The sequence below is a fragment of the Patagioenas fasciata genome, chromosome 23 (assembly GCF_037038585.1).
Source record: "Patagioenas fasciata isolate bPatFas1 chromosome 23, bPatFas1.hap1, whole genome shotgun sequence".
Lineage (NCBI taxonomy): Eukaryota > Metazoa > Chordata > Aves > Columbiformes > Columbidae > Patagioenas > Patagioenas fasciata.
The window spans coordinates 4,754,703-4,780,763 of record NC_092542.1 but is presented as its reverse complement, the minus strand read 5'-3'; the positions used below and the strand labels follow the sequence as shown (position 1 = coordinate 4,780,763).

Sequence of the window (26,061 nt, the reverse complement as noted above, 5' to 3'; positions counted from 1 at the left end):
TCGGCCACTCCAATGTTGGTGACACTCGAGCTTCTTTCATCCCATCCCCGCACCCCTGCCCAAATCCCTCCATCTGGGGCATATTCTTCTAGTACTTTTTCCTTCCCTTGAATCAGGGAGTGCTTTATTCAATGACATTATTTTGAGTTTGTGGTGTCCACTGGGACACAACACAGTGAAATTCATCTAATATGACCACAAAAATCAAGAGATGCAATATCAAATAATAACTAAACAAGAGAAACTGTGACACAGATTTGGACCAGCATCTCTTCTTTGTTTTCCTTTTGCCCGTTTGTGCTCCTCTCACACACCTTTCACCAACCAAGTCAACCTCTGTTGAAGGGACAAATCTACATCAATATCAGCATTGAACCAACACAACCACATCTGTACCAGCAGCCCAGAGGGCAGATTGGCCAGGAAACATTGACATCTGCTGCACATTCAGGAGAGATTCTGCTCTCTACCCACACCATCAAAGTTCAGACCATTCAAGGGAGCCCGGGGTTGAACATCATGATGTTTTCGTCATCAAAAGCTTTGCTGGAAGCCCAGAATTTGGGGATTTGTTGGGATGCCTGTGGAGCAGCATCCACCCCAAACCAGCCGATGGATGTCAAACCTTGGGAAGGGTCCACCGCACATGAGCGCACACACACACACAGTGTACAAAACATTTATTCAGAACAGGTCTGCTCGCACAGCACCCTATGCCATTTCAGTGCACTCAGCCCCCAACCCCCGGATTCCTCCACTCGCCTCAAACCATCCCCCGGGAAGCACAAAACGCAACAGGGAAAGCAACCGAGGCGAGAAATCCAAACTCTCCCTAGGGAACACGGGGCTTGTTCCATCCCAATTCCCACAGCAAAGACCTTGGCAGGAGTTGGGGCTGGCCCTGGGCCATCCCAGCCCCGGGCGGGAGCGGGGCGAGCTGCAGAGCTACTCTGCAAATGCCATTTCCCATACTCAGAAAGAAAAGGCACCAAAAACAAATGAGTGCTAGCCTTTTTCCACTTGGAAAATCCTTGTTTGGTATCCGTTTGGTGGCTCGGAAAAGTCTTGCTGGCGCAAGGGTGAGAGGAGGTGAGAAAATACATCGAGTAGTCCTTATGTAAATCATCACAAATGACATTTTCGGTACTTGCAGCCTTCATTTACTTCAAAGCAGCAGACCTATTGGCATTCAGGTTTATCTGCCCGTGTTCTTCTGTAAAACCCCATCCTGGGAAAAGCCCTGGGAAAAGCTCATCCTGTCCCCACGCCGCAGGGCGACGCGTCCATCGTGTCCTCCACATCGCGGCGTCCAGGCAGCCCCGACCGCTCCTGCGCCCACAGACCGAGCCCCTCTTAGCATGCTTTAAAATAACAAACCAATAAAACCCACAGCAGCAACGCATACTCCTCCTCTTAAGTCATTTGTCGGCTCTCTGGCGCTTTCTCCTCAATCTCCTCGTACTTGGGCGGAGGGGTGAGCGGCTCTATCGTGACGGGGACGCTGCTGTTCCCTTCGGCCAGGTTTAACCTGATGTCCTTCAGGTGCAGCTTCTCCGACTTGATCCTCCGGACCTTGAGCGGCTTCAGGTGTTTGCTGAGGCGCGAGTTGTGGCGGCTGGGGTGCCGTTCCGTGCCGGGCTCCGTGCCGGCCGTGGCCGGTGTCTGGGTGCTCTCATCCAGCCCCGTCAGCGACTCATAGGAGGGGAGGGAGACGCTGAGCCGGGGGCCCCTGTCCGAGTCTCTGGGCTCGGAGTAGCCCGAGTTCATCACCTCCTCGTAGCTGGGGACGTAGTACTGGGAAGATGTGTCTTCATCCTCTTCTTGACTGGAGGAGAAAAAAATCAATAACATTTTAAAAAACTACAGTTCAGGCTTCCAGTAGCACATCATTTCAGCTTCATCATGGGTTGGGGATGGAGCGAACTGATAAAAAGATCCACCCAAAACTTTAGCAAGTTACAGGGTGTTTCGAAAAGTTGGACCCCGTTTGAATCAGGCTCGAAAGAATCACAGCAGCGGTGACCTTGGTGGGAGGAAACACTTTGGGAGGTGTTGGGTCCATACAGCAGGGGGAGGGAACACAGAGCACTTATGAGAAGGTTCCTAAAACTTGAAACTCATTAAACCCTTTGTAAATTTTTGTGTAATTGTAACATTACCATCATGAAATAGACTGCTTTGAAATCAGGTTCACCTTTTTGAAACACTGTGTATTTACCCCTCTACAATCTATAGCATTTCCTTTTTGTTTGATGGAACAGATCGCAACCCCACCTATATTCACACACGATTTTATGTCCTTGTGACCTACGTCCACTTTCTTTGCTCACAAAACCCATTTTTCTATTGCACAGCAGTGACTTCTTTCCCCAGCAGAATACTGATGTCCCCCCTCCCCTCTTGACAATCAGCCAAAAGACATTTGACAGGGACATCACCCCTCTGGATGTCTTTTTGGTGGCGTATGTATTAATACCTTGAGTTTTTCTGCAAAGAGATTCAGCTCTGCAATACAATTCCATTTACGCATGCGTATACTTCGTGTTCCCCTTGCGTATGAAGTTATCATCACAATTTCATGGGGAAAACCTATATCGGGGACAGCTGTGCTGGGTGAGACAGGACACCCTTGACCTCCTGCTGCTCTCTCTGCTCGCACCAGCGACCTCGCTCTTCGTTAACCATTAACCACCGAGTCCAGTGCTCCCAATGCCAGTAGTGGCCACGGCTCCATCCAGACCCTGGCTTACACAAAACAATGCTCCCTGTCACCTACGGCACCATAAATACAGCTGGAGTTGTTCCTACCCAATCGCCATCACGTATTTGTGCCCTGAGCCACGGGCCGTGCCTTTATTTGAGCGCACTCGCTGCTATCGGCCTTGCTCTCCTTGCTCCTGACCTTCTTGAGGAAGGATAACAGCTCTTGGTTTCATTCCTACACTTGATTTTGCCCCATTTTTACCCCCAAAATGAAAAAGTTATTCACAGAAAGGGCTGTGGGGCATTGGAACAGGCTGCCAGGGCAGTTCTGGAGTCACCATCCCTGGAGGGCTGGACAGACGGACATGAGGTTCTCAGGACATGGGGCAGTGCCAGGGGTGGGGAACGGTTGGACTGGTTGATCTTGAGGGGCTTTTCCAACCAAAATGGCCCTGTGATTCAGGTTCACCTGTCCTCCTGGTGCGAGGGCTCTGGAGACGCTTGGTGCTGCACGTGAACGATGTCTTCGCTTTGCCTCTTCTTGTCGCGGATATTCAAGCAGATGGAGAGCAGCAGCAGCAGCACCCCGGCTCCCACCAACACGTACGCCACCGAGAAGGTCTTACTCTTCAAAATGCCCCCGGTGCCGCGGTCGGGCTTGCTGCTGTTCCCAGCGTGGGTGGCGGGTTTGTCGGTGGGGCCGAAGCCGGGGACGAGGTTCCAGACGGCCATGATGATGCCGAGGACGAGCATCCCCAGCCCGATGGCCGTCAGGGCGTAGTGCGAGCCATTGGTGCGGGACTGGGCCATCGCTGCCGCCACGGGCTGGCCGGCCGTGCTGTCCCCACCTTATCGCCTGTCTGGGTTTCGGGGGGTGCAGGACCACTGGCATGCGTGCGGTCCCCTCCCCTGGTAGGCGGCGAGCTCTGGGGAGAGATGGAAAGCGATGATTAGCACGTGGTGGGATGCAAAGCCTACGCAGCAGCTGTTTCAACCACCATGATAACATCGTTTTATTCCACTAATGCTGGAAATCTAATTCCACCACGTCTGTGGAGAGCACATCGAGACACAACACAACCACCATCAGCAGGATAGGATCTGGGGAACAATTTCTTCCCCAAAGGGCTGTGGGGCATTGGAACAGGCTGCCCAGGGCAGTGCTGGAGTCACCATCCCTGGAGGGCTGGACAGATGGACATGAGGTTGGACAGATGGACATGAGGTTCTCAGGACATGGGGCAGCGCCAGGGGTGGGGAATGGTTGGACTCTATGATCTTGAGGGGCTTTTCCAACCAAAATGGCCCTCTGATTCTATGATCCTTCCTGGCTGTTCTCATCACGTCCCTTTGCTACTTTCTCTGCTTCAACACCCACCAATCTTAGGAAAGAATTGAATTATTAACATTTGCTAAGGACTTAAATTAACCATCCTTAGGAGCACGATAGCTGACCTCTTCACAGCACCAAAAAAAACCCACCAAAATAAATCTCCCTGCTTGGAAAAATGCTCCATGCTTTATAGAGCTTGGCTGCCTTTACACAAACAGCCATTGGCAACGCAAACTGACCTGAAACCACCCAGAAACAACCCTCTGGGCGCACAAGGTCTGCATTTCCCTGCTGGGGATGGAGCGGGGCTGCCTCGGCGCTGGCTGCCTGCCCTGCAATGTCTCCCTGCCCTGCAATGCCTCCCTGCCCGGGGAACAGAAAGCAAAACCACTGCTATCCCAGCCAACTTTTCTGAGCTCAATTCTGCCTCTCCTGAGTCGCCAGGACCAGATGCGCTCTACTTGCCAAAAATAAACACAGGGAAACACATCTCCGGGTTGCTCACCTCCCTGACCCCGGCTTGGAAGATGCAGCTGCGAGTGCAACCCCTTCCTGCAAACCATGGGTGAGTAATGGGGATCTCTGCAGCAAAGCTCCCCCATCTCCACCCGAGCAGCCTACGAGCTTTATGCACGTGCCAAAACCAACACGCAGCTGCGCAAACATGCCAGGGTTTTCTCCTTGTCTCCCCAAACCTGGATTCTGAATGCTTGTTTGTGCTAGAAGCCACCCTTGGATATGCTGTCACCACACATGTCCTCACCCTTCAGTGTCTGTCCGGCCTGATGGCCCCAAGCTTCACATTTGCTTGTTTAGCTTGTGCTCAAGCCCAGTTTGCAGGGTCAAGGGGCAGAATAAACCAGCATTCCCAGAAAACAGACCAGCTTGCAGGAAGAGACACGCATGTAAGCCCGGGGAAGAGAAAGCCGCAGAACAAACTCCCCATCGCAGTCCACTCACCGCTTCGGAGGGTCACCCAGGGATGTCCCAGCCCCTTCACACACAGTCCTGGCCCCCATTGGGCTTGTCAGTGTTTGCAAGGACACGGGCAGGGCAAAGTCTTTGCTCCTGCAACACGCCTGGGGTTACAGAGCGAACATGAGGCGCAGGCAGGGACAAGACACCGCTCCCCATGCATCGCACGTCCTCCCCCTTCATCCACCCGCTCCTGCATCCCGCTGTGCCGATGATGCTCGTGGCAAGGACCACCGAGGCCCTATTTATTTATATGCAGCCCTGCTTCTCATATTGGGTCTTCCAAACCTGGCTGCTGTTGGGTTTTTTCCTTACCTGTTTATCCAAATGAGCTCACATCCCGACGTTATTTGCTAAGGGAGTTTCACAAATGGACATGGGCCTCCTGAGATCTCACTTGCAAACTGCTGCGATGGGTTTGGGGTGGGGAAATTGTGCTGTACGCAAGGTTGGCACAGAAAACACGCAGGGCCGGTAACATTTACCTGATGTGTCTAACCCTCCGTGGTCTATTCTTGATCTTTCTGGCTTCCCTTGGGCACCTCACCCCTGGATTTCAGCTTCTTCACCATCTCTGTGCCTGCAAGTTTCAGGCAGATCCCTCACTGCACTGCCCTGCAGCCCAGGCAAATCAGATTAAAGCAGGAGACCTAACATCCAAGTCTGTCTCTCCATTGAATTAGCTCTTCTTTCGGCTTTCCAGAGCACCCTCCTATCGCTGCTTTAGCAATAACCCCTGTGTCCTGACGTCAGTGCGCAGAGAAAGGAGCCACTGTCTCAGTCCAGCATCCCTGAGATGGACACAGTGCTGCAAATTGAGGGTTCAGGGAAGCCCAGAAACAACCACCAAGTCACCCCAAATATCACAGTGTAGCTGGTGCCTCCACCCTCAGCACGGGGTCTCCCTGCAGCCAGACTCCCCCTCGTCCCCATCCCACGCACACCCAGGGCCCAGAGCCGCCCTGGCAATGATTTACACCCGGATCTCCGAATCATTAAACTCCACCAACGCAGCTGCAAAGCCAGGGCTTTGCACCCGCTCCACGCTCGAACAACCCTCCCCACACCACTCCCCAGCTCCCCGCAGGCTGCCAGCGCCAAGGGACACTTTGTGACTTCTCTTGGGACATTTGCGACTGTTAATTCTGACAGATAAGCCCGTTCTCAAGCACCCACGCCAACACGCCCGGACGCACCCCGAAGGTTTTTGGCACGGGTACCCAGGCAGGACCGCAGCAGATAGCATCTTCCCCTCTGCGGGAGACACCAGCCCTCTGTCACAGCAGTCCCGCCATGGGGACACAGATCCCCCTGAGGGTATCAGTCCCGGATCACGCTCCACATCCCGGTGAAACGCCAGCCCCGCCACGGTGACTCATGAGGAAACACGACACGACACCCACGGCTGCTCCCGTGCTCCTCTGCCCTCCACAACCTTTGCATCTTTCCCTCTCTGGTGACATCACCTCCCGCTCATGCTCCGGCAGCAACACCTTTGTCACGGGGTCACGAGAGATGAGTCTGCGTTTCGGGGAATGGGTCAAACGCTGATGTGGGCACAGGATGAGCTCACGGGCTTCCTCGCTTCCCAGGAGGAGTCGGAACACGATGCACAGCTCACAGCGTCACATCCCCTTGGAACCACCGCTAAAAACCAGCGTGCGACTCCAGCACCAGTCATAAACCACCAGGTTAATTTTCTGGATTTTTTTGGGGGAAACAAAAAATATCCTGCAAACATCCCAAGAGCGCGGAGCTCACCGCACATCAGTTTGAGCCACAACTCCCAAGCTGCTCCCAGGGCTGGTGGCAGTTCTGCAAAGTGTTCGCAGGGAACCTTGCACCTTCTGAAGGTGGAGCTGGAAATCCCAGGGGGTTTGGCTCAAGGTTGGTGCACCCCAAGTTGGTTGGAAATGGGGTAATGATGGGCTTCACCTCTCTGCCCAGCCCCAAGCCCCACATCAGCAGCCACCTCCACCTTCACCCTTATGCACAGACAGCTTCTCATTAACTGTGTCCCTGCTAATTGGGGACTGCAGTGCACCCTCACAAGTTTGTTCCCACAGCAGTAGTAACCTCGCACGGAGCCCTCGTCACACGAGGACTCAACCCACCAGCAACACAAAACCCCGCATGGAGTCAGAAAACCAGCAGGTAATATTTCCTCTGCTCAACAGGTAATATTTCAGACAATGTTTTCTCCTGGTTCCGGCCCTTCTCACTGCCCGTGTTACACCTGCCCCAGCAGCAGGGATGTTCCTGGCTGGACTCATCCCAGGGGATGCAGGGATGCTGGGAAGAGCAGCGTTGCTGCCCATTTGGCCAATTCCTGTTCGTTTGGACCCATTCTCAGCCCGTTTTAGAGCATCTCACCAGGGCACGCAGCGATCCGGGGGGACAGGCTCTCACGGCTTTTCCACATTTTGTTTTGATGCTTCCTGCCACGAGCGCACAGGAACGCGCCCACATCCATCACTCTCGGCATTCCCTACAGGGTTATTTCACCATCTTTTTGGTTTATTTCAACAACCCCTCCTCAATCGCGCCCTTGCAAACAGCTCTTTCTGGAAGCTTTGCACAGGGAGCTTCCCCTGCTTCGGCACCAGCCCACCCCGGCGCCCAGAGCCCCCCCGGTGCTCCGGTTTCCTGCAAAACAAGGGCGTCACGGGAAAGCAAACGCTGCCCGGCCCACTCCCGGGCTCAGGATGCTGCAATCTGCCCGGCCGGCCGCCGCAGCCACCGCAGCCACCGCAGCCACGCTGACGCCTGCAGAATAACAGCGACGGCTTTCGCAAAACACCCCCATTCCCACAACCGTCCTTCCCCAGCTGAAGGCATCGGCCACCACCAGCATCTCCATCCTTCCTAACTCCGGACACGGGGAGGCGAACAAGTCGCCACCAGTTTAAGAACTGGCACAAATCGCACAAACCACAGGAACCAGACCCACTGAGCTTTAATTATCACTACACAGCCATTAATTAGCCTGAACTTTGCCATCGAGGTCTGAGAAGCCGACTTCCAGACTCTTTTTCTCCCCATAATTTCATTACGGCTGTCAGAGCAGAGCTTGCTGCAAACCAGTAATGGACCAAGAGACCTTTTAAATATCTATAAAAGTCCCTTTAAATATGTTTAAGGATGCTGCTGTTTATTCCTGGGGACAATGCTGCCGCAGCCACCAAGACCGTGGTGGCACGAGGAGGTTGGTGACACCCTCGCCGTGTCCCAGCCCACTTCGTGACCGGTGTCCCCTGGATTTTCCCGTGCCTGGCTTGCACATGTAGTTAGTACCAGCTTAACATCTCCAAGCCAGGCTCTGCTAAACCAGAGGCTGGGGATTTGGGGCGTCTCTTAGGGCTAGAAAAGGCAGTTGAACTGGCTGGGAAAATCCCAGCATTGTGCCTTTGTCTCCTTCCTGCTTTCCTTTGGACGCCGCTTTCCACCTTTGTAATTGATTTATTTTTTTTAATTGTCCCGATCTGCTGTTTCCTGCCCGGGATAACACCATTCCCCCGGCAGCACTCCCAGGGTTTTCGGTCTCTGACCCTGCCCGTCTCCGTGCCAGATAACACACTCCCCTCCGGAGCCTTTCAGCGTTTGTAGACATTAAGACATTATCTGCCTGCCCTTCCAACGTCTTTCGAAGCCGAATCCGGCATTCCCGCTGCCTCAAAGCGCTTCCCAGCCCTCCCAGAGTGCTTTAAGCAGCTCCTGTTCGCACCAGAGATGCCCCCATGCTGCAAACCCAGGATGCCCCGCTGCCTTCGGCCTCGCCAGTGCCACCTTCCTCATCCTCAGCCTGGATTTTCAGCACCATCCTTCATCTCTCTGTGCCCCAATGCAGCATCACCTCTCCCCAGGCTTCCCAAACGAGGAAAAACCACCAATAAAACCCACTGAAGACGGCAGAGAGGAGCCAACAGGGCAGAAAGGGAGATGGAGGAGGGAAGGATGGATCTGTCCGGGCACAAAGCGGCAGTGTTTAGCCAGTCGGGGACAGGTATTTTGATAGGGATGGAGGTTTTCCGGTGGATTATGTCGCTACACACTACCTCTCCAGATTCTGCAGCTGCTTTGGCAGAGCCCCAACACCAGTTTCTGCCTAAGAAACACACTGGGAACAAGAAATGCATTCGGGAGGCGGACACGTACCTGGGCTGCTGGATGGATTCTTCCTGCCAGGCTCTGGCGGGGAGGATGGACGGACAGACAGCCAGCCTGGCCTCGCAGGACCTCCGCAGGAGCGTGGATGTGGGCAGCGCTTTATGGCAGCGCCGAGCGTCACCGCGGCTCAGCTCCCTGCAGGGCACCGAGGCCCAAACATCCCTCCTTCCCCAGGCACTTCCCTGCCCCAGGATTTCCCCACCCGTGTCATTACCCACAGATAAAATCAAAGGCATCTCTCACATACTTCCGAGTCATTTCGGTTGAGGGCTGGGTTTCACCAGCCCCACACCCACACGTTCCTCGGCGCCACCTGGGATGCTTCCCTTTCTGGCCATCACACCGAGATGTCCAGGGCCTCGGACGGCTGCGGGATGCTCGGTTACATCCTAGAGGGATGCGATGCTGCTGCATCCCACCGAGGTCTGCACCAGAGGAGCTTTAAGCAGCCTGAAATCGCCCCAGCAGCCGAAAGCCGGGACCACACCTGGTGCAGCTTCACCTCTCACCACACAAAGCCAAGGGCAGCCCGTCTCACGTGGGATGCGCTCGCAGAGCTGCTGATTTCTGCTCACACGGTCACACTTCCCACAAACCTATGCCGGGCTTAGAGACTCCCCCAGCGCATCACCTCCAAAAAGCAAACGCCAATGTCTTTGCAGACAAGCGCTTTGGGACACGCTGCTGGCAGCAGGCGCTGCTCCCCCAGACCCAGGGAGCTTCGGCAGCGCATGGGAGACCCTCAATATGGGGTTATCCCACGTGCAGCCTCCGTAGCAGCTCAGCACCTCTATATGCTCCCATCACACTGGTGCTGGGTGTGCTGTCACTCCTGAAACGACCCGTTTTTAAGTCAATATAGGGCAAACTCACACTGGGATTGTACCTGATACACAAACACACAGAGCTGGCTTAGAGGAGAAAAACAACCTAGGCAAAGCTGCCAGCAATAAAGTCATCAAAACCATCCCCAGCAATTAAGAGTCACAGGACTGTGAAAGAGGCTCAGTACAGGTGGAGCGAGGCTGGTAGGTTCCTTTTCCCCACAAAACATCCACCTGACAGCGATCCTGACCTAGCCTTGCTTTCCAAACCCAAGGATACAGCAGTTCTTCCCTAGCCCATCAAGGCAATGCAGGAATTAATCACTGTGGCAGGCAGAGATAGATTCTTAAATTGATGGTGACTATCACAAGCCGTGCCCCAAACACGGTGCAGGAGGGTGTGTGCCGACCCGGTGCACGCTGAGGGTGACTAACCACACCTGCTGCCAAACACCCGTGGAGCTGCCCACCGCTTTTCATTCTAAAGCATCTCTCAGAAGACATCTGCAGATTTGCTGGAGCCCTTTGAAGCTCCAAGCCACTCTTTAATTGGCAAGAAACAGCACGATAGGTAGAACTGAAACCCCACTGACCGGTGTTCGGTTCATAAACTGCCTGGCACAGACCTGCTCTGTACAGGTTTCTTTGTCTTTGCTTTCCAAACACACTCATGCACACGCTGTCCCATGCACCCTCCCGGGGACTGACGTCTTCGAGCAATGGGCTCGTGGGACGTGACTCCCTGGCCATGCTGTCACCCGCGGGAACCAGCCACAAAGACACGGGTGGGTTTGGCGTGGGGTCTGCCTCATGCCCTCCCCTCCTCCCAAGGCTGCTGTTGCTGGTTCCACCGTCCCCAGCCCCATGGGCCACATTCAGAGATGCTATGGAATCAGAATCATTTTGGTTAGAAAAGACTTTTAAAATTATCAAGTCCAACCACAGCCTAACCCTGGCGCTAAACCATGTCCCCAAGAGCCCCACCTACACTGTTCAGTCCCTCCAGGGATGGTGACTCGGTCCCACACCAGGAAGGTCCCAGTCCCAACAGGGTGCCCCGGTGCTGGGGTAAAACCCAACCGGGTCCTGTCCCCCTACACGGGTCTGAGTCCAGCCCGGGACTGAGCCTGACCTGGTCCTAACCCGGGAACAGCCTGACGCGGTCCTGCACCTTGCCCTGAGTTTAAACCCCACTCAGTCCATCCCCGGCACCAGGGCCGAGCTTAGCCCGCCCCACTCACGGCTCCGACCCCCTCCCGGTCCCTTCCCCGCCCCTGTTCCCCCCTGCCGGGGCTCCCCGACCCCTTCCCGGGGTAGGGGGTCCCCCGGCCCGACCCCACGTACCTCCCGGTGGCGGCTGCGGGTCGTTCCCAGCCCGGGCCGGCCCGGTGCGCCCTGCCCGGCCCTCCCGGGGCGGTGCTTGCAGTGCCCGGCCCCGGCCATGGGGCGGCCCCGGGCAGCGCTCCCGGTCCGGCCCCCGCAGCGGGAACCGCCGCAGCGAAACGGGGGAACGGAGAGGGGGGCAGGGAGACACCGAAACCCGGGGTGCGGGTTCCCCTTCTCGCCCTTTGCAAGCGCTTCCAGCCGCTCATCTCTCCCCCCGGTGCTCTGGGCTCTTACCAATCCTCCAAGGAGGAATTTGCTCTCCTGGAAGCCCTTCACACGGCACAAGCCTGGCCCGGCTGATCCTGAGCGTGAGATGCTCTCCACCATCCCTTCTCCACATATATAGTTTCTTTCAGTATTATCTAAAACTTCTCAGAAAGTTGGGGGGAACTGCACGGGCTGATTTTGGTTCCCCTTCTCCAGAAGCGTCTGAGCTTCCAGCAACGAGTTCAGTCAGGAAAGGGATGTGCTACAGCAGCAACCCAGCAAAATCTGTTCCTTCTCCCGTGCTATTTGTGCACCCAGGCGTGAAGGGGACGGGTTCCAGCCTGCCCGATTCCAGGGGGTCCCTGCACCCCGCAGGCTGTCCCTGCAGCAGCTCCTTCCTGCAATTCCTACCATCCATCATGTGATATATAAAAATATGTTTTTCCACACCTCATAGAATCACAGGATGGTTTGGGTTGAAGGGACCTTCCCAGCTCCCCCAGTGGCCCCCCTGCCATGACAGGGACATCTTCACCAGCTCAGGTTGCTCAGAGCCCCGTCCAGCCTGGCCTGGGATGTCTCCAGGGATGGTTCATCCACCACCTCTCTGGCCAACCTGGGCCAGGCTCTCACCACCCTCAGGGCCAACAATTTCTTCCTCGTGTCCAGAGGACCCCACTTCTAGCTTAAAACCCAGCTCACTAGCGTTCTGCATTACGAAAACGGCTCGTACAGACAAGCAAAGCCTTTCCTCAAACGAGCAGTTCCCAGCACCATTTGAGGAACCACAACCACTTTGTCTCATCGCTCCATTCCCCAGGGCAAAGCCAACAACCCCATAAAGCCGGGTTTATGTTCACAAAGAGCCTGGAAAGTGCTTTTTATCAGGCTGTTGCCCTGGAGAAACGCCCCAGTTAAGCACCCGCTCCCCGGGAAGAGCCGCTCTGGGCACAGCCCTCACTGGGGCTGCTGGTGGCCAGGTGCCTTGGCCTCGTAGCCAGACAGCCCCGTGGTTTCTAGGCTGAACCACAGGGCGTTACTAACGAGCAATTAACAGCCAAAGCCAGGCTGCAGAGACAGGGAAGCTCTGCATAGTTCCCTGCGTATCTATGATGCAACTAAACAACTTTTCTGTGCAATATAAAATAATTACAAAACTGGGAGTGCGCTCCTTAAGCGGCAGCACAGGGGGTGCAGCTGGGTTTTGGCAAACCCTGCTGGAATCAATGATGTGGCCAGTGTCACCTCAGTGTCACCTGCCAGCCCAGCAGCAATTGGGACTTGCATTCTCACACCCAGTCTTAATGCTGAACACCACGAGAACTCCCGATTCTATTGGAGACGACGCTCAGGGTGGATTTCTTTCCCCAACCATGCGTGAAAAAGCAGCATTTGCTACACTCGCTGGACCAGCCGCTGCAGTTTTTCCTGTCCCTTAAGCCCCGCAAGTCCTTGCAAAGGAACCTTCAGGAACCCGACACAAGTTGTCACATCCCCGCGCGTGAGTCGGCAGGGCCAGCCCTGCCTCGGGGGCACGGGGATGCGGGTGGGAACTCCCAGTTTCCCTCTATCTCTCCCTTCCCCAGCACAATCCTGCACGGACCTGATGGTATTTTCCACTGACTCACCTGCCCCAGCTCCTCCCCCCGGTGCGCGGCAGCGCTGCCCTTCCCCGCTCCCAGTACCTAATCAAAGGCCAACTTCCAGAGCTGTGCTATCAAAGAATATAATTATTAAATATCTACGCTGGTTTTTCTTTTTTATCCCTACACGGATTGTTTTGCATTTTCAGGTTTGGCCACCCCGCTCTGGCAAATTCTCCCTCTGCTTCTCCACCTGCTCGCAGCACCTTTATCAATATAAACCTGCCGTCTCCAGCTATAGTTGGGATGTGTTTTTTCTGCCGTTTAGCTGCGAAAAATCAGGGGGAAAATATACTATATACAGTGACTGTTGCTGATCCGCGTGGGGAGAGCCCAGCTTAAGCTGGAGCCATGTCACCCACCCTGCAAAGGGGCCCTGGAGACCACGAGCACAGAGAGGACATTTATTAAGCGGCTCCTCAAATTCCCGCTCTGCAAAGCTGAATATTGGCCAGAAACGGCCTTTTCGGCAGCATCAGGGCCGGGCCAGCCGGAGGTGGCTGCACACTGAAGCCATTTCATCTCTCCCTTTGCTCGGTTGCTCCCTTTGGAGCAGGATTCTTCCTCCTCTCCCCTCCTGATGCTGACTCAGACCGCTTGCCCATTCCTAAATTAAGGGGTTTCACTCGCACCCTTCGAAGGGCAGAGCCTGGATGGTTGCTCCAGTCTCCGCTGTGCACTTTGCCATGGGCTAATGCATTTACATGCATTTCTTTGGCTCATTTGCCTTTCTAGCTATAGCAGCAATCCTGGCGTGGGTATTTATCTATGGGCAGCTCGAATACTCCCCTTGCAAACACTTGCTGCGAATCACTCCGGGGTGGGCTGGTACCTCTCCGGGGTGATTATCCAGCCAAATACGTGGGATAATGACTTTGCTTGTACATGAACACCAAGGAGGAAACAAGAGCCTGACCAGGAGCCATCAGCAGCAACAAAAGGGCCTTTCAGAGGAGCATTTGATGCTCTGGTACTGGCTGGAGATGCCAGGGACTCATGTTACCCTGGCCTCAGCGGCAGAAATTGCTCACCGGCAGTCTTCCCCTCTTTTTTCTGCTCAAAGGAAGGTGCTCAAACGTGTACATTAAAATCCCTGCAAAGCCCGGTGCAGAGCGCAGCCACATCCTGAGATTCCCCCAAACCTTTCCAACACTGCTTGGGGTGACACATCACTCCTGGACACCGCAACTTGTCCTGGAAGAATCAGAGCCACCAAACTGCATATCTATTAATACAGAGAGTTATTTGTTACAGTTGAATTAGGACCAGAAGTGTAACACAGCCAGGACTGGGGAGGATGCTCAGGTTTCTACTCCATCCCCCCCCAGTCCTACAGGCCCAAGCCATCCCTTCCCCTGACACCGCAGCCTCTCAGGAGGGGGAACTTGGATTTTCCCCCATTTTGGGTAAACACCAGCACAATATTTGCCAGGCAAACCATCTGCCCGGGGAGCAGCTGTGGCCCCGGCTTTACCCCTGGGATAAAAATCCATCCCAGCCTGTCCTATGATGCGCTCCCTCAAATCCCAGTTCCCAGCCCACACGCACTGGTCTATACTGGTATCTCCCTTCCCCATACCTTGGTTTCTATACCCTGATTTACAGAGTGCCTGTGGGGGCTGCAGGCTGGGAACCTGCTGTCTAAATGGGGAAGAAAAGAGGAAAAGCAGCAGCCCAGGAGGGACGGCGGTTCCGGTACAACCAGTCTAACTGGCCAGGTCGCCGTCTGCCGCTTCAAGCACACGCACGTCTACAACCTGGAGAACAGCATAAGTAAAGCTGCTGTATTCATTATAAGAATAATAAGTAACCCGGCAGCTTCCTCCTGGGGGCTGCTGCATCTCATCTGTGATGCTTAGTCCTGCCTTGCAAAGCGCGGCTTGGCTGGGCAGAACTGTCCCATATGGGAAGGGGTTGAGGAACTTCATTCATTTTCCTCGGGACCTCTGTGTCCTGTGTGGTGCCATGAGGCTTGACCAGGACAGGAGAGGAGTTGGGAATATTGGGAATACGAGATCCAGGGCTTGAGAGAAACAGGGCTGGAAGAGAAGAGTTACGGGGGTGTCCAGAGCTGAGCAGAGGTTTAACGTAGCTTTGCAGAATGAGGAGCAGATGGCGAGCGATGGCTTGTGCCCAAGACTAGGAAACTGCTGGGAAACCACTCAGCAGCGATGACAGAACTCCAAGGAAAACTCATTACCTGGATACAGGGTCTGATTGCAGCATCAGTGTCCCGGTTGGATGGAGCCGACTTCCAACATCGGCTTCACACACACAAAGCAGCAAGGGTAGCAGACACCTTCTAGGAAAACACCGAAAATGGGTGAACAAATAAACAAGGACAATTCCAAATTTTCAGTGATTCTGAGCAATAAACCAGCAGCTTTGACACCAGCGTTTGGGTAGACACCGCCATTCGTGTCCCCCATCAGCCACATCTCAAAACCCACAGCCATCCTGGCGATTTATTCAGCTATTGAGTGTACACAGCTTCAGCTCTTTAATGCAAAGGATAAAGCCCAGGAGGTGAGCTCACCTGCCTGAAGCGGTGGGGTGAGTTTCCTGGAAAACTCCCCGGGACTCGCCTGCCGCAACCTCCCAGATCTGCTCCTGATCTACAGGTTATTAGTGCGTGGCTGTGGTGTGATGAGTAAACACAGCTTCTGTTGGAATGGCACCCAAAGACAACGCCAGGACACACTGGGAAAGGAGCACAGCGGTCCCCGAGTGTCCCCTCTGCAGGACACCCCGTCCATCCCAGCACAGAGCGGCCTTTATTGTCCTTTCTCGGTCTAAAGTCCTTGCGACTCCATCTGCGAAACGACGTTCCCCGTGCAAAGTGCACAACCACCACGAGTCAGGCCTAAAATAAACACGCCCTGCTCTTAAAAACCACCTCGTGCTGCATTTGTTGAGCTGTGTCCTACGTCTCTACAGCACAGACGGGGAAGATTTTCAGCCCGGGGTTTGTTGACTTTGGGCGAGAGAACTCAACGGGGCACAGGAGCCTTTGGCCACGGTGGGGACAACGGTCACTGGGGTGGTTGCGGTGTCCCCTGCATGGCGCAAAAGGAGGTTTGGCTGCGGCTCGGGGACCGCTCACACGGTGGCAGCATCGCAGCGCGCTGCAGCGGGGACACGCTGGGACACAGCAGCCGTGCGGGGGGACACAGCGTGGATGGGGGGACACAGCGTGGATGGGGGGACAGATGGGGGGACACAGCGTGGATGGGGGGACACAGCGTGGATGAGGGGACACAGTGTGCATGGGGGGACACAGCGTGCATGGGGGGACACAGTGCGCATGGGGGGACACAGCGTGGATGGGGGGACACAGCGTGGATGGGGGGACACAGTGTGGATGAGGGGACACAGTGTGGATGGGGGGACACAGCGTGCATGGGGGGACACAGCGTGCATGGGGGGACACAGCGTGGATGGGGGGATAGATGGGGGGACACAGCGTGAATGGACGGACACAGTGTGGATGGGGGGGACACAGCGTGGATGGGGGGACACAGCGTGCATGGGGGGACACAGCGTGGATGGGGGGACACAGTGTGGATGGGGGGACACAGCGTGGATGGGGGGACACAGTGTGGATGGGGGGACACAGCGTGCATGGGGGGACACAGCGTGGATGGGGGGACACAGTGTGGATGAGCTTCGCACCCTGCGACTGACAGAAAAAGCCAAATATTACCAGAAAATCACTCCCAAGTGCAGCAAACGGTCTGCGCCCGGCTCACCTCTGCTGCTCTCAACAGCTACACTTCAACGCGATGTTTCATTCCCATTAATGCTGTGTTACAGCTGCAGGTCACAGAGCTGCAGAGCCAGCTGGCTTCTAGCTTGCTTTTTCTTCTTCTTTTCTGTTAAACCCTCCCTGTTTCAGGCTGCGGAGGCTCCTACCTGCTCTGCAGCTGCTCTCAGACCCAGAAGGGTATTTCTGTTAAAAAGAAAAAGGCACATCTATTCATCCACACTCTCATCGGTTCAAAACACAGAAAATCATCACAGGCCTTGTCTGAAATGCTCTCTTTTCAGTTCTTTTCCCTCCCGACTGTGGCTCGATACCTCGAGCGGCTCCAGCTCGCGAGAGCGGGTCCTCCGCTTGGCTCCATCCCGAGAACTGTCACCGACCCCAAACCAGCATGGGGACCTGCTGGAAGTGCTGGCACAACCCTGCAAGTGCCAAACGCCATCTGTAAATTAATAATAATAAATTAGTAATAAAAGAACAGTTTTATCCATCCATAATTAACTGTAATTTATCCACGAGCAAGTATTACAGCACAAAATCTTCTCATCTCTCTGTCCCACCGGCTTTTCTCAGCCCTCAGCTTTACATCTTCCAGATCTGAGGGCATATCCTGGCTCTTCCCCTGCATTCCCAAACCTTTACTTACCTTAAATCCTTACATTTCCATTTTATACGGATGCACCAATGGCCACAGCCCCTGCCAGAGGTGCCGTGTTTGGGTGCAAGTGCTCAACTGGCAGTTGGTCATGGGGAAGAGCCAAGGATGCAGCTTTCTCCTGCATCCCATCTGCATCCTTACCTGCATCCTTCTTCTGCAACCTTACCTGCATCCTTACCTGCACCCTTCTTTTGCAACGTTACCTGCATCCTTATCAGCATCCTTACCTGCATCCTGCATCCTTCTCCTGCATCCTCACCTGCATCCCCCATCACCGCAGGGACCCCAATTCACCCATCAGCCAGGCCAGGGGTGACGTTCACTTTTGCCCATGACAGCGATGACAACAGTTCGCCACCAGCATCAGCCCAGGATCAATTAAATCACGTGGAATTCACCCATACTTTAAAATAAGCTTTATTTAGATCTTTTATAATTTTATATTTGCATCCATGCCTTCAAGGATTCTCCCCCACTCACATTGGGGAAAAGTTAAATCTAATGTTACCCATAATTCATATGCTATTTATCGAAGTTCTCTCTTAAATAAATCATCCTCTTAGTAATTTTTAGAATTATTTCCTAATTTACAAAAAACAAAAAAAAGCTGAAATGCAAAGGAAACTACTCGATAACAAGGAGATCGCTCATCTGTTCCGGTGGTTTATAGTTTAAATTATAAAAATGCGAGGAGGAAAAGAAACCAAACCAAATGAATGAACAAAAAAACAACCCCCCAAACAACAAAACGTATATAAAAATGCCTCTCTGCAGAGAACGATGCCGCGGGGTGAACCCCGTCCTGCCCACCCCGCGGCCTCTCCGCATCATCCCGTTCGCAGCAATACACAGCGCAAGGGCATCGGCGGTTTAGTTCGGCGATTTAAGACAAAATACCCCTTTCTTTGTTCAACCGGGGCACGCGTATCGGAATTAAGAAAAATAATACACTATTATAGCATCATTAAATAAATCTTAATACATTTTTTTTTTAAGAGCTTAAAATTATATCGTAAGCATTAAAGCATAAGGTACTTATCTTGGCATAAGCAGAGCGCGGTGCGTGTTAGTGGGGAGGGGAAGCGGCCGCCGCGCCGGGGCTGGTTTTGGGGCGTTTTCCAGGGGATTTGGAAGCACAAGTTGCATTTTGTGCTTAAAAATCACCCCGGAGCCAGAAAAACCTCCCCGTGGGGGTCTCGTACCGATTTCCCCGGTGGCGATAACACCCCAAACGTGGCGTTTGGAGGTATCTCGGGACATCGCCTTTCCCCGCCTCCCGGCTCATGCCGGATCCCCCAATTTTCACTTGAAGCAAAGGGTGAGCCCCTCCAAAATGCAGGGAAAAAACAGAGGTAAAGCCCCCACCAGCTTTTCCCCCCCTGCTTAATTTCCCGGTATGTATTTAAATCTGTGTTTTCCAAGGCGTTAAGTGCTCCTGGGGCCGAGGGAGCCTGGGGTGGGGGGGTCCAAGGCTCCAGCCCCCCCGGCAGCAGCTTCCCAGGACAGTACAGTACAAACAGACCCTTTTCCTCCTCCCCGCCCCATCCCAACCGATGTGGAAAAATATAAAAATCCCAAAAAACTTCTGCAATAATTTAGTTAGAATAGCTCCTCTGGGTTTGTGCAAATAAATTAAAACAACTTAAAGAAAGGAAAACAAAAGGAAAGGTTAAAACACTTAATTTCCAGACCGGCGGGCGTTACGAGCAGCCCGTGTCGCCTCCACGGGGTTCGGCCAGGAAGACGTCACAGCAAATGAGATAAGTGTTCTTTTCTCTGTGTGTGTGTTTTCTCTCTAAGGTCCCTCAGCTGGGCAGGTCCTTTGTCCCCAAGCGGGGACATCCCGCGGGCTGGGCTCCGGAAAACAGCGGCTTTCGGACAAGAGACGTCACAAGCACAAAGTGCACAATATTTCTGGTATTTACAGAGACACAGCAGTCCTTCAAGTTTCAAGTTTCGTCATAAGAAGGAGGAATTTAAAAACAAGAAAACCAACAAAAAACCCCAACCCAAACGGACAAACTCAAGTGACGACAAAGGGTTAGCGGTATGGGGGGGGTTAAAAAAAGGCACACACAAAAAGAAAAGGGGGAAGAACTGAAGTTACGACACGGCTGCATCGCTCCCAAGACGACAGGTAACACGTCCACAGGCGGGGAGGGGTGGATTATGTACATTGGCGTCCCGGTGCTCGCCCGGCCGGGGGGGGTCACCAGTCCGCATCCTCCTCGATGTAGTAGTCGGGGGCCGTACCGTCGAAGAGGCCGGGGTCCAGGGATTTGCGCTGCTTGCCCCGGGCGAACACCCTGGAGATGGAGCCGAAGCCCATCTTCTCTTTCTTCTTTTTCCGTTTTTGGTCTTCCAGGTCCTCTAGAGACTGTGGGGGGAGAGGACATGAGGTTGGACACTGAGTTTTTCATTCAGCCCCCCACATTTGGTTTAATTCAACCAGCTCAGGATTTCAGCTCCAGGTACGTAAGGATGGTCAGAGCAAGGGTCTGTGCACAGCTTGCAAAAACACCCCTCCGTTTCAGGGTCAAATACAGGAGAATAATCTGATCTAGTCTGTCTTGCAAAAATTAAGATCAAGATGGGTTCTAAGCACAGCAACCACCTACGGCATTACCTGAATTTTGGGGCAAATCACAGAAATCTGAGACATCCCAGACTTAGAACTCAGGATAGCTTCTGCTCTTTTCTTTTTTTAAACCCAAATTGGTGCCTCTGAGCCCCCCCAAATCACTCACTAGCACAGAAACGGGTTTCACGAGTGGGATTTAAATGGGGTTTTGTGCCCTACCTGTACAATTGGGTTGTGCAAGTTCTTCTGTACCGGTCCAGGACTGTCCCCCTGCAGCAGAACGAGACACATCCAACTGAAACAGCCCCAACACAGCCCAGAAATCCCCAAATCCCAACAAAAAGCAGCTCATCCTGGCAACCACAAACCTGCAAGGCTGGGATAAACCCCAGGAACGGACACCTCCAGGTCAGCAAACCTCCAACCCCAAAACATCATATTTGGAAGGCGAGGACTCGCAGCATCCCCAGAGTTTGTTCCCCCACCATGCAGTAGGCAAAGAAGCCCCCACCAAAGCAAACCCCTAATAACCAAGCGCCTTACGTTGCAGAGCGAGTGTGTTCGATGCCGGGGCGAGTTGATGTCGCTCGGCGTGGACGACCGGTCGCCCTCGGCCGCCGAGGCGTCGGAGATGATGGACGGCTGCCGGGAATGGCAGGGGCTCACTCTGACGGCTGGAAAGCAATGGGGGTGCACAGGGGAGTTAACTTCTGACCTATTTTTGGGGTGCTTCACCTTTTTTTTTTTTAATTTATTAATATACAGAACGGGTGCGGGGGGAACTCACCTTGCCGGTCCGCCGAGTGCTGGGGGTGGGAGTGGTAGAGGGTCTGCTGGCTCTGCCGGATGGCGGCCGTCAGCGGGAGGTCGGCCTGCATCACCCACTCCTGGTTGCCGTTCAGCACCGTCTCGCCCGGCATGGCCAAGGAGTGACGCTTGGGGACGTCCTTGGTCAGCGTGGCCAGGGACTGCTTGGCCTGGGGAAGGACAGCGAGGCGGTGGTGGTGGGGATAAATAACATGAACATTTCATAGAGCAGCAGAACCAGGAGCAACGCTGCACCAAACCCACCCTCCCTTTGCAAGTAAATACTCAAATTGTGTTGCTTGCTGCACTGAGAATATCCAGTTCCTTTTTACACATGGGGTTTTTTTTCTGCCAAAATTGCAATAATGCAAGAACTGCAGCAAACACTTGGATGCAGAACTCGCTGGGGTGTTTAATGTGTCCAGTTCTGGGCCCCCCAGTTTGAGAAGGACAAGGAATTACTCCAGTGAAGAGCTAAAAAGATGCTGAGGGGTCTGGAGCATCTTTCTGATGAGGAGACTGAGAGAGCTGGGGCTGTTTAGCTGGAGAAGAGAAGCTGAGAGGGATCTTATTTATGTTATAAATATCTCCAGGATGGGTGTCAGAGGATGGAGCAGACTCTGTTCAGTGGTGTCCAAGGACAGAGTGAGGGGAAACGGGCACAGACTGAAACACAGGAGGCTCCATCTGAACACGAGGAGAAACTTCTTTGCTGGGAGGTACCAGAGCGTGGCCCAGGCTGCCCAGAGCGGGTGTGGAGTCTCCTTCTCTGAGACATTCAAACCCGTCTGGACCCACCTGTGTGATCTGCTCTGTGACCCAGGGGGTTGAACTGGATGATGTCCAGAGGTCCCTGCCAACCCCAACCACACCAATTCTGTGTTTCAAGCCTCAAGACGCTGAGCCGAATGACAACGGCTTTCCTGAGCTCACCATGGCCAGCTCGGCCTCCAGCTCCTTCATGCGGTTGTCTTTCAGGTCGAGCTGGGAGCGGAGGGCACTGGCGTGGTCCGTTGCCTCCTTGGCTTGTCGCCGCAGCTCCCACTTCTCCCGCTCCAGAAGGTCCTTCTCCTTCGCCAGGGCTTTCACCGCATCCTCGCTCTCCTGCCGGGAGACAAGAGGGGAAGGTGAGGGACCTGGGGGTTCAGCTGGAGAACAGGAGCTGAGGGGAGACCTTCTGATCTCTGAACTGCCTGAAAGGAGCTTGGAGCCAGGGGGGTCGGGCTCTGCTCCCCAGGAACAAGCGCCAGGAGCAGAGGAAACGGCCTCAAGTTGCACCAGGGGAGGTTGAGGTTGGATCTGGGACCAATTTCTTCCCCAAAGGGCTGTGGGGCATTGGAACAGGCTGCCCAGGGCAGTGCTGGAGTCACCATCCCTGAAGGGCTGGACAGACGGACATGAGGTTCTCAGGACATGGGGCAGTGCCAGGGGTGGGGAACGGTTGGACTCAATGATCGAGGGTCTTTTCCAACCAAAGTGATTCTGTGATTTGTTTATCCCTTACCTGCCGCAGTTCAGCCCTTGCATCTGGCGAGCATCTCCCAGCTGCAAGAGGCCAGCTGGACCTTTGGGAGGCTTCGCCCCATTGCAAACCAGGTCTCACCCCCACACCACTGCCACCCCTCCCAGGACTGGGCTCTCACACTCACTTTCCTGTGCTGCTCGTAGTTCCTGATGAAGTCGCGGAGCTGCTCCTCGCGGCTCTCCAGCGTGGCGTACAGCTGCTGCATCTGGCTCACCAGGTCCGTCTTCTCCCCCTTCAAGCGCTTGCGGTCGGCTTTCATGGCTGTGGGACAAACAACAGCTTAAGCCTGGGGCACGGCCGGCCCCTTGCCTCCACCGCTTCTATTTTTCAAAATAGAAGCAGCAAAATTACAACCTCAGGGGCTGCACGGGGAGCAGGTGCCCAGTTCACCCCCATTGTGCACCCAGCAGCCCATCCCATCGCTGCCACATTTCCAAATCATCATGAAAAAGAAGATTTGATAGATAGCAAAACCTGAGGAAAGGCCACAGGAAAACCTGCTGCTCCCTTTTCCAGGCTAAATAAACCACAGCGGGTTTTCCTGCAGCGTTCCCATGTGTCACCCATCCAGCTTGGTGATGCTGCAGGGGGACGAGGGGACAGGGTGGGAGCCCCATGGGATGCAATGGGGTCATTTCACCAGCCCCAAGATGAAACCAAGGTCTTCATGTTTCCCTTCTCCCACACAGGGAGGGATGCTCACTGAGCACCAACACACAGAAACTTGCTGGAAGTCTGGTAAAACCAGGGAGAATTACAGAAACATCCATTGATTTTCACACATCGGAGCCTGGTCACAGAAACACCCTGCCCCAGATACACCCCACCAAAACAATCCCCGATTTAGGCATCAAAATACAGCGACTGCTTCTCGTTATAGGAAAGACTTTGCATGTTTTTCTGCCCGGAGGAAGCGCTGCTCTCGAGGGAATGGGATGGTATGGAACGCTCTGCCCCCCAATTCTCTGAGCTCCAAGCAGCCCAGCCTTGCAAGTCATTCCTCTACATTACAAAATAAACCCTACTCAGGTAGGAAGTCATTTCTGTGCACAGGTATCACTGTAATGCGCAACAGAACGAGCGCTTGGGATGGAGTCGGTAAGGAAGGAGGTTGCAGATTAGCAGAGAAATGTAGGGAAAATAAAAATGAGACATGAAACAGTGGAAAAAGAGGGGAGTGGGACAATCTGCCCTCAGGCACCAGAGGTGAAGCAAAACCCAGAGAATACCCCAATGAACCGAGGAAGAAATGCTGCAACAATTCACCCGGCCCCGTGACCGGCAGCACTTGTGATTCTCCCTTTCCTGCCTCAATGAACGCGACTCCTCCTGGGACAGCTCAGCCCCTTCCCTATTTTTGTTCCAGTTTGGGAAATGACTACAGAAACCCTCTAAAAATAAGCACGGCTGGACCGCATCTGAGTGCTTTTAAAAAGCGCTTTCCTGTCGTCTGTGTGTATTTAACAACCACGCTCCCTCTGCCCGGTTATTCATTTCACATGAACTAAAAACTTGCTGAAAAGGAAAATATTGTACAAGTGATGTGGGCTCAGCCCCATCCCTGCAGGACAAGGCGCTGCTGAAAATCCCTCTGTTTTCAAGCTCTTGAACACTTTGTGACATACAAATACATATTTTTAATTGCCTCGAGGATACCGAGAGGCTTTTCTAAAAGCCACATTTGCACTCTCTGATGCTGCAGGTGACAAAAGGCTACTAATGAATTTAACTAATTAATAGCGGGTCCCCATAGCATACAACCGGCTTTAATTAGTGGCAGCATTCAGGGTCCTTAAAGATTTAGGGAAAACACTTCATTACTTGCCAAATATATATATATAGATGTAAAAAGCTCAGAAGTACTATTAGGATAAAAGCACATACCATCTCCCAAGGTTTACCAGCATTTACCAATATTCACACTAATATTTACCAATATTCACACTAATATTTACCAATATTCACACCAATATTTACCAGTATTCACACCAACCAGTACTGCAAGAGGATGATGGACTTGGGGTATTGCAACAGCACTTTTTTCCCTATTAACCTAATAGGACAATTTACCATTTGTTTCAGCTCATAATTGAGAGATTTGCTAAAATGAACGCACTTCTTTTCCCCCTCTATTACCACCGCTCTCCCCACTCCGAAACCGATTAGCTCCTAAGCTTAAAGAAGATTTATCAGTCATTTGAGAACTTCATTCCAAACCCTATTAATAGCAAATTAATTGAAAGAGGCAGAAGGAAAATACAAAAGCGAAGGCAGAAGTGAGCTGTTGGGGTTGCCAGAGCTCCTGGACCACGCGTCGCGGCTTAATAATAACGTCCTCAGCAAACAGCCCCGCTAATTACTCGGTCAGGGCAAACGAGCCATTGCAATCCATGGCGCGACGGCAAGGGCAGCCAAGGAGGAATAAAGCGGTTTTCACCGGCCATTCCAGGAGGTGAAATGGGTTTTTTCTTTAAGCTGATGGGCCAGGGCCAGGTTTGTGTGTCCCAACCCCCCCGGGGACCGAAATCAACTCTCCCACAGCCCAATGTGCTCTGGCGAAACCTCCAGCCTGTTCATAAGCCCAAGACAACAGGAGAAGCAAGATCCTCAGCCATTCCCATGAGTGGGAAGTATTTATCTCACGTGGTTTATTTGCATTATTTATTTTCCTAGCATGTGGCAGAGATAGAGCCACCAGCCCCCCCTGTACCCCCACACCGGGCACCAAGTGACGGGAAGGACGGGTCGGGAATGATGGTGTGAACCCCCAGCTCTCATCACCACGCCCCCGCACCATTAATCCCATTAATTGAGCTTCCACCTCCTGCCACATGATCCGTGCCCCCCAGCATCCCAGCATCGCTCTGCTGGGAGGAGGATGCTGGACACATCGGTAACGGGACCTGCTTCACACCCAAAATAACTAAAAATCACCCCTAGCACATCATGTTTCCAGCTTTACCTAATGAGACGACATCTAATTGCTGCGACGCACCAACCCCAGGGGCACAGCAGCACGGCTGGAACCTCCCTGTGATGCCACCACCCCATGGTCCCTGTCCGGCCTCAACATCCAACATCTCCTAGGTGAGAATCAGCTGCTGCATGCTAAAAACAGGCATTTCCCCCCTTAAACAGGGACTGCTGTAAGTACCACCCCCTTTTTGAAATTAAAAATATCATATTAAAGGAAAATGATGTGCTGGTTGCACCATTTAGCCCAGGTTTGTTTGGAGGGCATACAGATTACCAGTTTGGCTACCTTGGTAATGTGATGTTAGATGAAAAACTACTATTTTCAGGCCATAGAAACACGCCAGGAAGGGAATCAGAGCTGACTTTACGACTTACTGAACCATACACTGATTTTCTAACATGGGTAAAGGTGTTCTTGGGGGTCAGCACTCAAGCCTCAGTGATGCCCTGTGCCAGAGGAACGCGTAAACCCATCTTGTCCCATTAACATCCACTTAATTTCTCCTGTTTCTC

At 53.5% G+C, this 26,061-nt stretch overlaps 2 protein-coding genes across 6 annotated transcripts in view; both read right to left on the bottom strand.

Annotated features, from left to right (window-relative positions):
- Window positions 1-663: 663 nt before the first annotated feature.
- Window positions 664-15,533, bottom strand: TMEM51 (transmembrane protein 51). 4 transcript variants are annotated; one of them, XM_071798456.1, is made up of 3 exons: window positions 15,439-15,533; window positions 3,173-3,629; window positions 664-1,825 (listed from the first exon to the last, which is right to left on the bottom strand). In XM_071798456.1, exons 2-3 carry the CDS (start codon window positions 3,511-3,513, stop codon window positions 1,414-1,416), a joined length of 753 nt encoding a protein of 250 aa, XP_071654557.1. In that variant the 5' UTR covers window positions 3,514-3,629; window positions 15,439-15,533; the 3' UTR covers window positions 664-1,413. The 4 variants fall into 4 exon arrangements, with proteins under 4 accessions (XP_071654557.1, XP_065711298.2, XP_071654556.1 ...); XM_065855226.2 differs by lacking the exon at window positions 15,439-15,533 and adding an exon at window positions 11,347-11,439; XM_071798455.1 differs by lacking the exon at window positions 15,439-15,533 and adding an exon at window positions 9,167-11,230.
- Window positions 15,534-19,718: 4,185 nt separating this feature from the next.
- Window positions 19,719-26,061, bottom strand: part of KAZN (kazrin, periplakin interacting protein) — a 188,767-nt gene continuing 182,424 nt past the window's right edge. For both annotated transcript variants that reach the window (XM_071798454.1, XM_065855272.2), the window contains 6 exons: window positions 22,697-22,833; window positions 21,981-22,151; window positions 21,028-21,217; window positions 20,784-20,914; window positions 20,460-20,510; window positions 19,719-20,036 (listed from right to left, as the gene is read on the bottom strand). In XM_071798454.1, the coding sequence (XP_071654555.1) occupies window positions 19,869-20,036; window positions 20,460-20,510; window positions 20,784-20,914; window positions 21,028-21,217; window positions 21,981-22,151; window positions 22,697-22,833 (848 nt within the window). In that variant the 3' untranslated portion in view covers window positions 19,719-19,868. The remainder of the gene's footprint in view (window positions 20,037-20,459; window positions 20,511-20,783; window positions 20,915-21,027; window positions 21,218-21,980; window positions 22,152-22,696; window positions 22,834-26,061) is intronic.